Genomic DNA, 17,702 nt, shown 5'->3' on the forward strand with positions numbered 1-17,702 from the left:
TTTGAAACAGTTATTTGGTAGAATTAATGATAAAACTTTTGTTTCATAAAATTACAGTGGAAACATGAGAGTGAACAATCTGGCTTTTGAAGTGCTGAATGCTATGACCTTGCATTAATCAAATACAATACACTGAATATTTTAAAATGTATTGCGCAGTTTCCTTTCTGAAGTACCTATTACGATATGTTCTAAGCGTGTGACTATTTCTAAATTCATTCAAACTATTGTAATTTCCTGAAAATCCTCAACTAGCATTCTTAGGGAAGTTCTTTGAGTAGGGACACATGTGCAGACCAGGAGATTTATGTGACTCATTCTAAAGATGTTGAAGAAATGCCATCTGGCTCATTGCGCAGGGGACAGCTTTGTTAATATTTCAGATATTACATAAACCACTCCATCAAAAACCTTGCAGTTATTGGACTTCTCTGATTCCTGCACGCTGTAAAGGCCCATTCAAATGTGTCTGTTTTACTTTTCAAATAAGATGTTTAGAAAATAGTAAAAAAAAGTTAGAAAATATTAATATACATAGTTGACTAATTTTATGTTGGTTATGTACGAGTTTGTTGAACTGGAAATTTAATATGTAAAGCATGGAAAATATGAAAAGATAAGCACTTCAGAGCAATCTCCCATGAAACAGAGTACTTGAAGGAAATAGTGCCAAATGTGTTGCAAGAAAATAGCGCTGCAGTGTGCTAATAATGGAGAGTGCGAATTTCCCCACATACCCTTTTGTTAGAGTCATGCCTTTCCTGGGCTTTCAAGTGGCAGCTCACACACAGGTCAACAGAGCGTTAACGTCAGTTGTCAGAATTTCTAAGTAATGATGGGCCAAATTCTGTTCACTTCACTTAAACAGAATTCAAACCCCTGCTTGCGTTTCTAATGATGATGATGTCTAACCTTTGGGCAGACTGTCTGTGAACGCGGTGAATTCCTTGTTGCTTAAAACTGAGGTTGGGTGGCATCCCCGAAAGGCTGCTGCAATGACATACTGGTGAGGACAGAAGAAGCTTGCATGCCTTTGGGTACATCCAGAATCAGCGTGCGTGGCCCCTGCCAGATCCGGGGGCACTAATACCAAGAGCAGTAGGAATGAAAGCAAAAGGCTGCTGAAGGTTTTCCGAATACGGAGTCATTGCCTTGCAGAAAGACAGAGGACATTCAGTTCAGTGCTCAGCAGCTGACAAAAAAGCAAATGGACAAGAGAAGAATTATTACGAAAAATAGATACATCAAATGACATCATTATGTCATTGTCTGCATTAATTGGAGCCTGAATCTTGACGGACAAAGGAGACCGGTAGCAGGAGTATGAGGATAATCAGAGACCTCCATATGAAGAAAAATGGACTGGGACTCCACAGTCTGGAAAAGAGACAGCTGATAGAGATTTGCAATATCCTGAATGACTGAGAAGATTAATTGGGAGTGGTGGCTCGCTGTCTGTCCTAATACAGGTACTAGAGAACATGTAACGAAGTTGTCAGGAAGCAAATTCAAAATACACAAAATAGGCACCTCTTAACACATAATTAGATACAGGTAATTAAATGGCAGAACTGATTGCTACAGTGCATTAAGTACGCTGAAAGGGTACCTGGTTTCAAAAGTGATTAGGTAAATTCATGGATTAGAGCCATTCAAGGGTTATCAAAATAATACCACCCCTGACTCTGGAAATGCCGGAGCCACAGACGGAGGTACCAGGAGAGCAGGAGGGAAATTACTGCTGTGTGCTTGTTCTGTTTTTGCACTCCTCGCTTACAGCTGTTTTACTCACCCTTTGCAAGCTAATACCAGGATAAGGTACTGGCGGGACTTTCTGACTCCAATCAGAATTGCCATTCCAACATCCCTCGAAAGGATGAAAATTGAGAAAATTTGGTTTCTTAACCAAAGTAGGAGAAAACTGAAGGAGGACTTGATAACAATTTTCAGCTATGTGCAAGACAATTAAGGGAACAGCCCATGCTGGACAAGGCAAGAAATAATGAGCTTAAATACCAATAAAAAAGATTCAGCTTAAACAGTAGAAAAAGCTCTCTAGCTTGCACTGGCAGAGGAGGTTGTGGAGGTTAAAAGCACATTAAAGAAACCTGGAAAGCTGGCCTAGGCAAGGCAAGGCTGCAAGGTTTGACAGATCTGAAGAAGGGTTGGTGCTCCCTCAAACATTTCTGTTTTTTCCACATATATCAGTTGATTTAATGTAAGATTTTATTTCTTCTGAAGCTTGCCTTACACCATCAGCCAGCTGTACTGCTACTACAACTCCCAACGTATAGGCACTCTTGAGTGTGGGCGAGGGGGCAGATCCAATGACCACGCCAGGTCCCCTGCCCGTCTTTGATTGCATCCTCTGCTCTCTAACATTGTCTGTGATTTGCAAATTTTCTTTTTTGCTATTGAGTCAGACATTTGCTGTGTAGGTCTTAGCCCTCACAAAATATCTTTGCTTTTCAGGGTGTGTTTTTTCAGTCTCCTTGTTGACTTAGAAGCTCATTTGAATTATACCGTATGTCAAAATGTATGTAATATTAACTTGTGGTAGATTTTACAGCTGTGAAGGGATACAGGTTAAGAACTGTAAGGGTGGATCTGTCATCACCCAATTCACAGATCCGCTGCCTCGGTGTGGCTGGGGTCCCAGTGATTGAGAACAAGAGCCCGTGTTCCAGATCCCTATGTTGCATTTGCGGTTTCTAATTAACTGCAGAAAGTAGGTGCTCTCTGAACGGTCCTTCAGCCTTTCTGCTTTTCTAGGGCTCACATACCCTTCTGGGGAGAAATAGGGCTGGCAGTGGTTTGAGTAGGTTGCTTTGAAAGGCTTAGGGGAAAGATGGCATCCCTGTATTGGGCATTATTGGTGTTATGACCTGCCAGAGTTGGCTTCAGGAGTGCCACAACATCGAGCTGAGACCTGGGTCCACTCTGTTTTACCTGGTGTAGCCCCAGTTACCCCTGCCTGCAGCACAGGGCTCTTGAGCAGCTGGCAGGCTCCACCTGCTCCAGCCTTGCTGGGTCTCACCTTGAACCCTGCATGTTGGATGATTTTTGACTTATTCTTCTTGTTTCCCAGATGCGTAGGGATGGCGGATCAAATGCGTGGCCATGTGTATCCTGCCTCTGGGAGTGGCGGGTGTCAGATGGTTCCCAGACACAAGCCTGTACAGTTGCTGGATTTGGTTATAACTGGAGGGCAGGTCCTTGTTTTCCACTCTAATTCTACTTGCTCTTTAGACAATTGGGATAAAAACGTCACCATTAATGCTTACAACTCAGCACTGAGTGTCAAGTGAGCTGTTGGAAAGAAAGCATTTGATAACATCTGTGTGTAGAGAATGCTGAAGGATTTGCACATCTCCAGCCTGCCTAGCCTCCTTTTTAAATGGATAGAGCCCAGGGAGATCCAGTGCATCATTCAATCCTCGGTCACTGAAGTCACATTCAAAGTGCAATGCCATCCAATGAAAAATATTATAACCATTTTACAGTAGTAAGTCACTCCTGGCTCCTCAGTGCCCTACAGGAGGAAATACAAACAGCAAACATTTTGTGGGATTAATGACAGAATGCTGAAAGAGGAGGAGGCGGCAGGGGAAACAGGTTGCAGTACGCTGGCTCTAAATCTGGTTGTTATTATGTTTTATGCTGTGCTGAGAGATAATGGGTACCATATGACGGTGTAGATGGAAAAGCTCATTGCTCCCCTGCAGTGCTCACCCCTGCACTGGTCTGATAAATTCCAGCATTCCATAAGCCAAACGTTGATTTGGAACAGATGGACCTCTGGTCCTTCAGTGGGATCACAAAGTTGCATAGGCTCAGGCCAGTGTTTCCAGAGATCAACTCTGCTGCTGCTAGGCCAAAAAAAATATTAGTTGGCATTTTATTCTACAGGACTGGTATTTCAAATGCATCCCAAATGTGAGGGCAGGCAGTGAGAATGGACGTGCTAACTCACAGGATGGCCATCATGCTGGCGGTGATCTGCGTTGTCAGACCGCAGAGGAACTCCCAGCGCAATGGGGAGCATAATAGGAACACGAACACGCTCATAACTTGCTGCCCTCACATACGTGATAACAGCAAATCATGCATGCTTTACACCTAAGCTGGAAGCATCAATTTAAACAGGCTGCTCTCCAGATGCGCTTTACCTGATAGCTGGGAGATTCCTGGTGGGGTGGTGTTATCACTCTCCTGGGGGAAAAGCCAAACCAGAGGACTTTGACTTCTGAGCTTCTGGGTTGGACAAGGACGGAGCTAACGGTTCCTCCAGGAGCTGCCTGTGCCCGCGGCGCAGGCAGGGTGAGCCAGCAGCCCTCTGCCAGGCTGGGGGTGCTGGGCAGAGGCGGCTGGAACACAGAGGAGCCAGGCAGCGGCAGGAGTGGGATGCTTTCCCAGGACCCCGCTTTCCTGCGCACACCTTATGGGCTCTTTGCGCTTCAGTCATCGATACAGGCAGCGGAAAGGTAAATGCACTTTTGCTTCTGAAGATGGGACAATGTGGCAGAGAGATTTTACTGTTGTACCTTCCCAAATGACATAGGCTTTTCGTTGCCCCGATGGTAAAGGGAAGGAAGATAGTGGGTTTTATAAAGTTAAGCTAATCTGTATGGTCTCTAATGTGGCTTTTGCCACTCAGATTTGGACTCTGTGTATTGAGTGCATTGTAGTGGCTGTCCAGACCCCATTATAATCATGCCTTCTCCATTAATTTTTGTGTAACTTACTGGAGGTGAAATCTGTTGGACTGAGTTATGGCATCCATGCAAAGCTAGTAGTGTTAAAAAAAATATAAACCAGCCTTTCTTGAAGCTGGTTGCTTTAAAAATTACCCTTTTCTCCTATAAACATATTTATTGTTTGCATACTTATTTGTAATCCAAACTGAAGAGATCAGGCAAAGGAAACTGAGGAAGCTGAAAAAGGCTTAAAACTGAAATTTTAAAAGTTGTATCCATTTCTTATTCCCTGGTTTCATGTTTATGGGTGGGTTTGATTCTATTTGGGAAATTTATGAGCGTACTTTTACTCCTATTAACAGATTTTATTTAATAGTAGAGGATTACCAATGAAAATCACATAATGCATTAATTGTTCCCAGAACCAGTGACTCTGTACCTACTTGCCTATGTCCCTCCTGGTTTAGCCCAGCATGTTAAGCTGGAATAAACAACAATTAACAACTCTACTGACATTCTTCTGTTTATATTTTGTTCTTTTTCCCCAGGCACAAGCACTTAGTAGTGAACTTTAAAATTGCAACATATATTCTCTTGTTTCCTGTAGGAAAAACAAGTCGTTGCTTACTCTCTTGCTAGAAGTTTGAGACTTGCCAACAGATGTAATGAGAAATGTTTCTTGACTGGAGGTGCGTTTCCTTGGGATCTTGATCAGTCTCTGCCATCTGGGGCATTCGGTGACTATGTGGGGTTGTTTTGTGCCTTGCATTGCCTTTCACACATTCTTCATGTTTTAAAATCCTTTCCTTGTGCTACTCAGACTCTCCTCCTAAGCCAAGCCAAGGAGGAGGACTCATCCTTGGTGCCTCTTGATGGAGAAGATGGGCCCAAGTGCCACCAGCTGCTGCTGCCAGCGATGCAGGAGAGCAGGACGTGGGTGCAGCGGGGTACGATGCCCAGGGGGATGCTGAGATGAGGAGCTGCTTGAGTGGAGGGATGCACAGAGCTCTAAAATGTCTTGGCTTAGGTTTGCTCTTGGGTGCTCGTCAATAGGGATAATTCATAGTGACTGGATAAAACAAGCACTTGTTCTGTCTGCTCAGTGTGTTACCCCAGATACTCAGCAGCGGTAGATATTGCTTTGCTGCTAATGAGATGAAGCAGAGCTACGAACTTTTCTCCTTTGCTGAGTTAACTGAGCTGGTGCTTAGCCTAAACTAAACTCTCATCAACATACGCAGACTTCTCACCTAATAAACCTGCTTTGCACCAGAGCTCGCTGGCCTCTCCCTGAGTACAGGGTAGATCCAGGCTGGCCACCTTTCCACCTGGATGTGGGGTCACAGGCTGAGATCCCAAGTGCTGAGAAATTGGTTTCTCTGCCGTTACCAAAGGGAGTGCTGACAAGACGTACAAAATGTGCCGTAATTCTCTCTGAGAAAATCAGAGCGTGGCTCAGCCAACAGCAGCTCACGGGTGCGTGAGAAGCTCCTTTTTCATGCAAGTAATACAGCAGCAGCACGGCTACGGGGGTGACGGGTGTTCAGACCAGGGCAGTGTGTACATTTACCCGTGACTGCCTATACTAAGTCAATGCCACTGTGAAGACATACCTGGTGCTGCATCATCTTGTCCCTGAACTGTCCCTTTCCTCCTCGTGCAGTATCTTTTGACGTGTTGACGTGTACAAGGGATTTTTCCTGGCCCAAGCAAAATGATCGTATCCAGCTCCAAGAGCTAGCACTCCTAAATAGTCATAAGACAAGTCTGTCTCTGGGCTTTTTTCTTTTTCTTTTTACACAGTCAAAGCCTCTATGAGCCTGAGCAGTATAGAAGTGCTATTAGAGTCACAGATCTAGTGGTTGAAATGGTGTTGCCATAAATCCTAATTTAGGTCAGAGGGGACAGGTTACTCAGTGAAATAGAAGTTGGCATAAACACCCTGCTTCAAATTTGCTTTCCACATTTAGAAGCAACAGCAATTTTTGAAGTACAAAACTGGTACTAGAGTCTGTAAATGTGTAGCTTAAATGTGACCAATGTAATAGGCTTAATGTCCTCAGGGAAATTAGTTAATTTTTTCCTTCCTCTCTCCCTTACATACTTTTGGCCAATTATTTTAAAGAGTTGCAGATCCATCTTTGCCATAATTTGGACTTCATTGCTTTAAATCACATCAAAAGGACCTTCAGTCAACATTGAATTACCAGCACTCGCCAAGATGTGCCGTGTGCTGGGGGAGCTGTTGCAGAGCAAGTAGGTTTTGTTGACAGGACTCTCCTGTGTGTTGTATCTTACTGATATCCTGCAAGTTTCTTGGGGCTAAATTAATCTTTCCTTACCAGGCAAAATCAGAGTGAGCGGTTACGTGTTTCCACACGTGGAATTACACAGCTTTTTCGCTAACTCAAGCCTGGAAGTGATTTATTTTTGTTCTCCCTAGCAAAAATTTTTGTATGCTCCCCTTTCCTAGCTAAACCTACAGACCTGATCCCTGCTCACTCATCCGATTCCCCTTTGTCAGCCGCTGCACATTGCCATGTGCAAATGCAGGGAGTTGTTTTCCCTAGAAATGACTGCCTTCAAGTCTCACAGGCTGTGAATAGGTCTTGCTATGTTGTATTATCCCTGCTTTAACTCCTCTGAAATCCGTTGGGATTATAGAAGGTTGATACTTGGTTCATAGTGTTTTATATAACTTGCAATGATGGACTGGGAAAAGTATGCAACATAGCTTACCTAAAGCTCAGCCAATTTATGTACGTGTGTTTTAGGAAAGTCCAAAATGTATCTTCTCAAACTGCGTATCATACTGAGTACGTAAGTATGTGCAATTTGTAAATACTGCAATGATTTTAAAAGCACCTTTTTTATTCTCAGTTAGAGTATGTCTGAACACAAGTATGAACACGGATGTGTTACACGCATGCTTTGCTCCTAAATGATCCTGCCACACTTCTCACGTATCCACAAGGTACAGCAAAAATGACCTACTGTGATGGACATTTTGAGGTTTAAATAATGGTTCTTTGGGATCCTTGAGTAAGATATTATAGAAGTGCAATATTATACTAGAAATATCAAAACCCATGGTGAATGTTATTACTCTGCTACAGTGGGATACAGTGCATAGACTCCGAATCAAAATTGCTACACGAGTGGGGAAATACTTGTAAAGAGCAATATTGTCACTTCTAGAAACATTCAGTGCTTTGGCTTCTTAAAAATGAAAATGCAGCATACAAAAGTTAGCGTTGCCATATACAATACAGACATTTTGGGGGGATATTTTGAGCACAACAGACCGATAACCTGTTGAACAATATTTGCAACATCTGCAATGTTTTTATATGGGATGTAGTACAAGAGAACTCTACTGACATGGTTACATTTGAATAAAAGTTCAAAGCTGTTTTATTATTCATAATGCTAGAAAGAGAAAGCTGCAGTGGTTAAAGATCTCTCAAAACTTTGGCCAGACACTTGAGCGCTTGGTGACTTGTGAGCAGAAGTGTACGTTCCTGGGAGGGAAGTGCTCCAGCGGGCAGCACTGCAGGAAGGCAGTGCTTTTAGTTCTCCTCCTTCACCTTCAGTGGAGGCTATCAAATACTATGACTCAACCTATGTGACTACTACAATTCGTATTTTTGAGTTAGAGTTCTGTCTCTGTGCGGGAGTCAGTGATACAAAGGGCCACTGGTTATTCTGCAGTGTGTGTATGTCCAGTGTGCCAATCTCACACACTATGGGTCAGTCTCTGATGGTGCTATTCGGTAAAATGATAATTTTTTTTTTCCCCTGTTTTAAAGATTTTGTGAAATGGCACAATGTAAATATTTTTCTGACACATCATTTTCTTGAAAATGTGCCCAGCTTCATTCTGGGCAGCTTCATGTGCCCAGATGACGACAAGAAACTCATTTTGCCTTGCCTATCTATTTACAGCTCTCCCATGACCATAAAAATGAATTCCCATGGTACTGGCGTGTTGGTTTGCACTTGAGTGAAATACAATCTAACAGGGCTAGATATGGATCAGGGTCATCCTAGTCTTCATCAGAATAGGTTTATTATTTAAATACCACTTTCTACTGACTTTGGGATAACTGAGATTCGCTGTTATATGTTGAAATTGGTAGTTCACTGCAAACCATTGAAAAACACACGTAGTAAACTTTGGCTTGTTATCAGACATTGCTAAATTCAGCATATCAAATGTAGCAGAAATAGCTATGAGTAATCGCTCATCTCATACCAAAGGTTTGAAGATTGTCTGAGCAGGAGGCTTTTTTTACTTGGTATTAACAAATGAATGCTGCTTTTTTCCAGGAACTAACTTTCTGCTCGGCCAGCATGGACTCCAGCGCTTGAGCTGACATTTATTTTGGCATGTATTATCAGCCTCAGTATTTTTCTCAGTGTCATCCACAATGTCTTGCTAAGCAATTTGTTAGGTTTTTCTGTCTCTCCATATATCCTTTGCAAATTTTTGTTCTGCGGCATTTAGGAACCTCCTTCACAGTCCCATCACACACAGTCCCACCTAGCACTGGGCACCCGTTCCTAATTGCTAACCAGGGGCTGGTATCCTGGAGCTCTGCCGCCTTCGGCTCGCAGCTGCAATGACTTCGGTGGGAGGCTGTCCGGGTGGGATTTAATCGGCTTGATGTGGACTTACTGTGGGTGACAAGAAATCTAACTCTGGACTCCACTGCCTTGCACGGTTGTTTAATGCACTCCAAGGTTTGCCTGCAGCCTTTAAATCCCTCCCAGGTTTCTTGTCAATTCATACATTTGTAACTGAAAAAATAACCGCCGTACTCACTGAAGAGGAAGGCATTGACTGCCAGCTCCTTTTCACAGTGGCAGTACGTGGTTTATGATCACTTTTAGCTAAGAGTGATTTCCCATAATGAAGCATTAAACTTTTCACACACATGGACCAAGGCCAAGCCTCTACTTCTGGTTGAGTGTATTGAAGTTAAGGTTTTGTTAGCATCTGTGATGCATAAACCAGCGGTCTTTAGTTTGGACCGTGCCGTTGGAAGAGCATTCTGTCAGCAGCCTCCTTGGAGACATCATTTAGTTTTGTGCTTTAATATGTCCCAGGACTTAGGGTCGCTCTAATTAACCCGTTCAGTTTCTCAAACTCCTTCTTTATATTGAACATGAACACTGGCAGGTTTGGGTATGAACCAGTAGGTTTGGGTAATTAGGTTAAACTCAAATTTTCCCCATAGCCATTAATCCAAGAGTAGTGGATTTTATGCCCCATCTTTTTCCTGCTAAGGTGTGTTGCTTATGGGCATGATGTATCTGTGATCTGCAGCTAAGTTAGTTTTCTTTTCAGACCTGTTATCTCAGTTTAGCAGCATTTGCATCTTTGCTGGTTTAACTTTAAGCCCTGGCTTTCTACTGCTGAAAGCTTACGGTCATATGCACGCTTCTAATATTGTCCCACTGTAGATCTTAGAGTATGTTTGGGCTTGGGCGATTGACACGACCCAAGCAGCACTTCCACACTCCACAGGATTTAGTCAATGTGCACAAATCAGTATCGTCTTCTTCAAAGAGCAGCCTACAAACGCCCAATGCTTGGCATCAAACCACCACTTCGTGCAGATTCTTCCCTTCTTCAAGGCAACGTTCTCCTGTAATATGTTCGTTTTTTCAGGCCTGCACAAGACGAAAGAGTGCCATATTTCCTAACACCAGCGAGCGTGCCTCTTTTTTTGGTATGTTTGGTGAAGCCAAGAGCAGTGGCCCCACTTCAGCTCCTCTTTCCGTCGCTGTCTCCAAGCAAAGGAAACATCTTCAAAGTTGTCGTCTGCTAAACGCACTCTCTAGAGACAAATACGGATGCGTTTTCTTGTTGGCTCGCCCATGGGTTAGGAGAGCTGGGGCTGGTCTAGGTCCTTCGTCCTGTCTCTTTGCAGGGGAGCGATCTGGATGATATTTGTAGTCCTGTTCGGCTCAACGTCATTTTGATTTGGTTCACGAACTGCCTCTCTGGGAGGAAAGCTCACCGCCTGCTCTGACCCTCTGACCTCCGAGTGCCTGGGGCTTTTCGGCTGCTTTCTGGCCCCATAGTGGCTTATGCACCTGCCTATGGTTAAAGATTAATGAACACCCCATCGGTTTCCAGATAATCCAAGCTTCATCTGCTATAATGTTGCTGATTATACCATGTAAGTGTTCCTCTGAGGAAGGAGTGCTGTCGTCATCCCTTGCTCTATGGTCGCTACAGTCTGGTTTGGTTCTTGTGCTCACTTCCAAATATTATGCATTGCTTTGGCTTGTGGGTGTTTCCCCACAGCATGTGTAGTGACTCTACTCGTTTTTGTGAACTCTAATCTTCCCGTGCCTTTACATCTCAGATCTCTTCTCCTGTGCTACAGTGGAGTCTCAATGAGCTCTGCAGCCCCAGCTTGACGCTGGTGACTTCCTTTTCTCAGCAAATTCAAACAGCTTTGTCAAAGGATAATAAAGTGGTTTCCACTTGTCGGCTTCTGCAGTTTTTTCTCCCAGCCTAGCAGCCACCTGGCCTCTCTGGAGCATCTTCGGCAGGTTCCAACATCCCAGTTTTGAATTTTCTGCATTTTCAGTGACAATCTGATCCATTGATCCTTTTGCTCTAGCGACCCATCCTTTTGTACCTCTGGTAAACTCATTCCTCATACATCGTGGTTTTATGTGAAGTACTGAATTTATTACATTTCTTTCCTATGCTTTAACTTCTTGATTAGATGAAAAATGTTAAAAACAACAAGTATTTCAAGATGGTCTGTTGTTGGACAGAAAGGCTACCTTCTGATATCAGTCTTTCTTGTTGCTGGCTCTCATTGTCAGTAGATCCAGAGGGCTGTGCTATTTAAACTGTCTCCCATTAGCCACGTTTTCTAAAAAGTTACAACTCATTTTTCTAGTTAGGATATTTTCTTACAGCATTTTATTCCTGTATCTTCACCGCACGGTGACTCACCAGGATAGCATGAGACTCTGAGTAATGCTCCCGGCACAGCTGGCCCGTGTCAGCCTTCTCAACTGCGTGATTCATTTCGTAGATGCTGCACGGCGAGACCTGGCTGGCCGACTCCGCTCTCTGTTCTCCTTGGAAATGCTTTGGCTTTGACCCTGCAGGTGCTGGCAGGACAGGGCCACGGGAGAGGTGAGCAACGGTGGCTTTGTGCATGGATCAGTCTAGCGGGCTCATCAGCCACTGCAGCTTGTCTGTCTGTCTGTCTGGCATTTCTGCCTTTAGCTAGGAAACAAGTGTGGCAGCAGGAGCTGGTGGGACCGGTTGTTCCCCTCCCCTTCCAAGTCCAACTCTCCAGCTGGGTGAAGAGGGTGCAGCTCTCTCCTGTGTTTGCATCAAGGTTGTCGTCTAAGGATCTCCGTCTTTTGTTTTCCATGCCTTTTTACCTTGGATAGCCACTTGTTCCTGTTCAAAGGGGCTATAAAATGATACCACTATTTTAAGTTAATAAAGAAGTCTGATTAGGTTATGCCTAACATGCTGTTATCATTATGAGTAGTCATCCAAAGACAGAAAATGAGGGTTCAAGGTCAATATTTTGCAAAAGCAGAATTGTGCATCTCAAGGGCTTCATTTCCAGTTAAAACCAGCGCGGAAAGTTCAGAGTCAGGTAACGTTACGTAGCATATAGCTTTGTACTGAGCAGTTGATCCCAAAGGACATCTTCAGATTGCATGTAACCACTGCGGGATTTTTATCAACAGATGACATGGTCACAGATGGCATAAATGGTCGGTATTTGACAGAGCAGTGAGAATTGGAGACGCTTTGTCTGTCCGTAGTGCCCCGGAGCTGGGACTGTGAGCCAAACTGCACTTTTGGAGAAGACCTGTGTGTTGAGTGGGTGACACTGAGTCACAGCTATGAACGGGCACATCCTACCTTTCCCGGTGTGTAACTGTGAATGCATTTCCAGTCTCTTGTCCGGTTGGACCTGGAGCTCCATGCCTTTTCCTTCTCCGTGTGTTTTTTGCTGCGAAGTCTGTGGCTGTGCTGGCAGTTGTGGCCCACGGGCTCTGCCAGCAGCTGCCCTTACACTGGCTTGCTGATTTGAGCAAGTCACTGTGTCACGTTGTCCCTTGCAGTATGGCAGCAGCAATGATTCCTGTCCCTTGTGTGTTGTGCATCTCAGAGAATGGCTGCAAAAGCTGCAGCTCCCTGGCGTAGTGTGTAACCATCGGGTATGACCAGCAGACTTGTAGTATATATGCTTGATAAGAAGTGGGGTTTGTAGGAGCTGGAGCCCCTAGAAGCCAGGCTGTAGCCAGAGCATCTCTGCAGGGGCAGGTTCAGGTGGACCTGAGCTCTGGGGCTGCAGCTCCTGGGTGGACGGGGAGAGGGGCTGCGGCTGGGAGCCCTCGCGGTGCGGGGCAGGAGCTGGCCCATTGGCTCCCCGCTGTGATGTACTCCGGGGCTCCGTGGGTACTCGCTAACGCTCTTCTTTGAAACTGTGGTATTTCTGGTGATTGAATTTATAAGATGGCCTGCACAGCAAACATGCTACAGGCACAGTAGTGTTATAAATCAATTTGTGCATCTTTTGGCTCCTGGAGAATCCATTGCAAAGGGGAAGTACCGCAGCTTTTACCGGCGGCTGAATGAGCCCGTTCCTAGCTGGGAGCCGCGTGCCGCGCTCCTCCATCCCTACGGACACCAGCCTTCAGCTGCGCAAAGTCTCGGCACGGATCCCGCAGATGTCAGGCCCCCATATGGCTGTTTCCTAATATGGAATGTTTTTTCCAACAAACTCTTTAAGTAAGAATAAGTGATGCACGGTTTTTGACAGATGTGTCTGGTTCGATAAGCTAAACGATGGTGCTGAATGCACAAGAAAGCACGAAGAAGATAAACAGCCTGACTGTGCACTGTCTTGCACCTTTTGCATTTGGGAGTAAATGATTACTACGTAAGATTTAAAGCACTGGAGACTAAATTTCTCTAGTCCTGTCAGATGGCTTGTGTTTAATTTAAGGGCGCAGGCACAGCAATGCCCTTCTGAACGCCGCAGGAGTTGACCCAGACTGAGATACCCCCGTAGCTGAATGTATGCCCACGCACTGCATAACTGCACGTACGCTGATAATGGACAGTTAGGTTTCTGTCTTTTATGTAGTTGATTTTAATATTCTGTCTGTTTATTCCTAGATACCGTTAGAAGTTGTGTAGCAAAGCTGTTCTTCAGCTGTCCCCTGAAGGGCCATTACTGCTTGTACAGTAAATCCAGTTTTACCCTCATCAGCCAGCAGCCTCCGCTGTGGATCCATATCATGTTCCTCTTTCAGCAGGTGCGTGCAGCACACATTAGCGGCACCTCTCTATTGTTAACTTTGTACTTGGGAATAATGTTCTAATGGTTCATCTCTTTAAATACGCTTCTAATCCACAGTGCTTCGTGACCCTTGTGATTTCTCAGAAAGTCATTATAGTAGGTTGAAGTGATTTTGCAGTTTATAAGATTTTTATATTTCTATTAAATACAAGAAATTCAAACTGTCTGGAGAGATTACAAAGTCTGGGGATAAAAAAAGTGGGACCAAACCTTGTTGTCCTTGTTCAGGCAAAACTTCCAGTAAGTCCCAGGTGCCTTGCAAACGAGCAGCAGCATTGCAGTGGATTTGCAGGGGAGCAGAATCAACCCTGAGGCCGCAGGTGGAGGTTAGAGGTGCAGCACCCACGGGGATTTTTTACTGCGGAAGTTCTGACTGAGCAGGATTTGCAAATCTGATCAGTGCTGTTCTCCTACCAACCCTAAAGCTACCTTCTCATGTTTAATACCATTTCCAAATACAGCCCGGTATTTGGACACACGTGGAATTTCCTAATAGGTTACAAATAGTATGAAATTGTAAGAGAAAACCCTACATTCACACTTCAAGATGAAACAGATGGCTTTTGTGTTAAAATAGCAAGGTTAAGTTTCTTAACGTATGCAGAGCCATTCACCACAGTTCATCCCACCCTAACGCAACCTTAGAAATACAAAGGTTTTATCTGAAATTTAAAACATGCACGACGAGTTATGCTGTGAATTTAACAGCTCGAATCACTCTTCCCTGTGTTTGCTCCTAGAAATAAATACAAAAAATGTTTTTCAAAAATGCAGGTCAGGAGGAGGTGGTCAGGGAAGGAGAGGACAGTGATGGGGCAGAGCAAAGGAAGCAAAGAGTAGCAGAGGCAGAAACAGGAATGAGAAGACAAGATGAAAGGGGAAAATAAAGGAGGTGAATTACTCTGTAAATGAAAACCTGAAGAAAGAGGTTGAATTTTAGCAGGACCTAGAGAGAATAAATGACTTATGTTACCAATGTATCATTTTATTCCTGATGAGAGGGTAACAAGTGTTGAAAAATATGGACAAAAGCACTAAAACGCACAAAAACGAGAAAGGAGGAGCAGAAGCAGAGGAGATGGGTGGCAGAGCCGGCATACCTCGCTCGCCACTGCGCAGCCTCCGCCGCCCCTGCCGCTGGATTTTAACACAGCGACCTCTGCTCTGTCTGTGGTTCATGGTTTGAATCAGTTGCACTGACAATTCAATCACTGATCCACCTTTAATCCCTGGTGCCTAGCCTTTTCCTGATACGTTTTTTCATTGAAAAACCTCTCCCTTTAACCCCTTCCCAGATTACTCTGAATTTGGCCCTGCCAGTTCCATCTTTTATCAGGACTATTGAGCGTCGGACAGTTCCCAGCTCACAGGGGCAATATGACTTTCCTTCCCCGCTCCTCTGCACTCGGGTGCCCATTGCCCCCCTTCCCCATCCCCACGTGCCCCTGCTGGGTCCTGCTTCCTTCGGACGCTGCCCCAAACACTGTTCCCCACTTTCCCATGGCTTTCCCTGCCCCAGGGCTGGGTAATTGCATTTGTCCCACTGCAGCTACTCTTTCTGAAGCTTTGCTTTTATTCCCTACGGTCTTCCTAGTTTGCTCCGGCTGTGCCAGTGCTGCTCCTGGTCCCGGGCTCCCGTGCCAAGGAGCCCCCAGCAGAATCCCCCCCGCGCTGCCAGGGCCAGGCTCAAAGCAATGCAATTCAGTTTTGTGTCTTTGCAAACATGTTGTAAACATAGCACTTAATACGATTTTTTTTTTTTAATGGGGGAAAAAAATGATTCCTCTTGTGTTGCACAGAGCGTTTGAGCCTGCTGTGCATCAGGACGGTGTTTAATGTCAGATAATTTATGTTTTTCTTCTGTTCGAAATCCTAAAGCTTTTAAGTACTGGATGTATAACTATTATTAAATTAAATACAGGGCACTAAATTCAGCCCTGGGATAATGTTATTTAAGCCTGTGAAATTGTACAGGAGATAAATTTGACATAAAATGTATTTATAGTGTGTTAATAGTAAGTTAAATGAAAGGCTGGTGATAAAAATGTAGTTTTCAGCAGATCCGTCATAGATTCACAGACAGACGACTAATATACAGTTTCTGAAGATTTCAATACCACTTACCATATTTTTATTCCTTTTTGGCCAGTCGCTCCACATTCTGTTTGACATTGCATTCTGCAAAAGTAAAAGAGAGAAGAGAGACTTTTTCTCTCAGGTCTCCAGAACAGATCCTTAACTTCATGACCCTGCTTTCTATTTAATTTTAAGAATATTAGTGAATAGTTATATCACGTTTCGAAACCCTTGGATGGAAGTTGTGAAACGGCAAATTATTACTGCAGGGCAGTAGGAAGAGAAGCATAGGTCAGTGAAGATCTGAGAAATTGTCTTACGGTTAAGCGATGATTAGCAAAAGGAACAAAATTAGAATAAGGGGTGATGTTAGAGAGGTTATTTGATGGACAGGATGCTTAATTTCATGGATTCATTCATTAAAATAATCCTCTAATGCTATATGAGCTATGGTTTAATTTCCCTCATCAGGCGGGACAGTGTCACGCCGCCGTGGTGGCACCAGCGAGCAAGGGGCTGCCTGACGCCTCCCTTTCTAACACCTTCCCTAGAGTCGCTCGTACATTTGCCAAACACAAACTAATTGGGCTGCCATTTTCTCGAGCCAGGTGGCTGCCCGGAGCTGACTGCTGCTCCCTTTTAATTTGGACAAAATGATCCTGCTGTTTCTGACAGCTTAGCTGGAAAAAAAATGCTCGGCCACAATAAAATCCCTGGTTGAGTCTTACTGAAGTGTGTCTGTGTCAGCTGGATGCCAGACAGTGGGATTAGGATTGCTGGGTTTCTGCTTAGAAAGAGAAGAAGGAACGTCCATCCAGGAAAACCTATGTTAAAAGGAGGTTGTTCATATTGCGAAATCAAATACTTGAAATACGGAAAAATCAGATTTGCTTGTGCACTCTTAACTTGGCTCCTGCGTGCAAATGCATTTTTTATTTACGAGATCATGTAGCAGATATAGTAGAGGCAGAAATGCTAAGCTCTCTCAGCTGCAGCAGTGTTCTTGTAACGTTGACTTTGTGTGCAGTTTATACAATGAGGAACTTAATACTGTTGAAATATTAGAAAAATTCAAGGCAGGATAAGGCTGTATCCTTGCTGCCCTTTAAAATAGGGAGCTTTGGAGGTGAGAGCACCCAACCCAACACAGGTTTCATCTGGTTTTGTGAATGTTCAGGGCATGAAAATTCCTGTTCTCTGCCAGCAAAATCTGTGCTGAATGTGTTCTGTGGAGTTTTTCCTCTTGCATTTCATCCCACTGTCTGCTCGGTGCAGGCGCAAACATTGCACTGTGACTCTTCCCCGCACAAGGACCGAGAGCTGCGGTCAGGTCCAAATAAACACGTACAAACCCGCAGCGGTGCTAAGCATCTCTTCACATTAACTGGTAAATGGCATGTCTTTTCCAAAAAGTTGCATGTGACTGAGATCTACACCTGGTTCACAGAGGCCAGTGCTGCTAATGTTTTGATAAACTAGTTATTTCAATACAAAAATGACATGTGAGTTGCTATGCGTAGTGGTATTTGATAGATAATCTTTGGTGAGCCACAGACCTTAAAGA

The 17,702-nt window shown here is 44.2% G+C and overlaps 1 protein-coding gene across 3 annotated transcripts in view; it reads left to right on the plus strand.

The window, feature by feature from the left end:
- VEPH1 (ventricular zone expressed PH domain containing 1) overlaps positions 1-17,702 on the plus strand; it is an 84,124-nt gene that overhangs the window by 43,213 nt on the left and 23,209 nt on the right. For all 3 annotated transcript variants that reach the window (XM_050902563.1, XM_050902564.1, XM_050902565.1), the window contains exon 9: positions 13,879-14,018. In XM_050902563.1, the coding sequence (XP_050758520.1) occupies positions 13,879-14,018 (140 nt within the window). The remainder of the gene's footprint in view (positions 1-13,878; positions 14,019-17,702) is intronic.

This window comes from Gymnogyps californianus, chromosome 10, assembly GCF_018139145.2.
Source record: "Gymnogyps californianus isolate 813 chromosome 10, ASM1813914v2, whole genome shotgun sequence".
NCBI classification, from domain to species: Eukaryota; Metazoa; Chordata; class Aves; order Accipitriformes; family Cathartidae; genus Gymnogyps; species Gymnogyps californianus.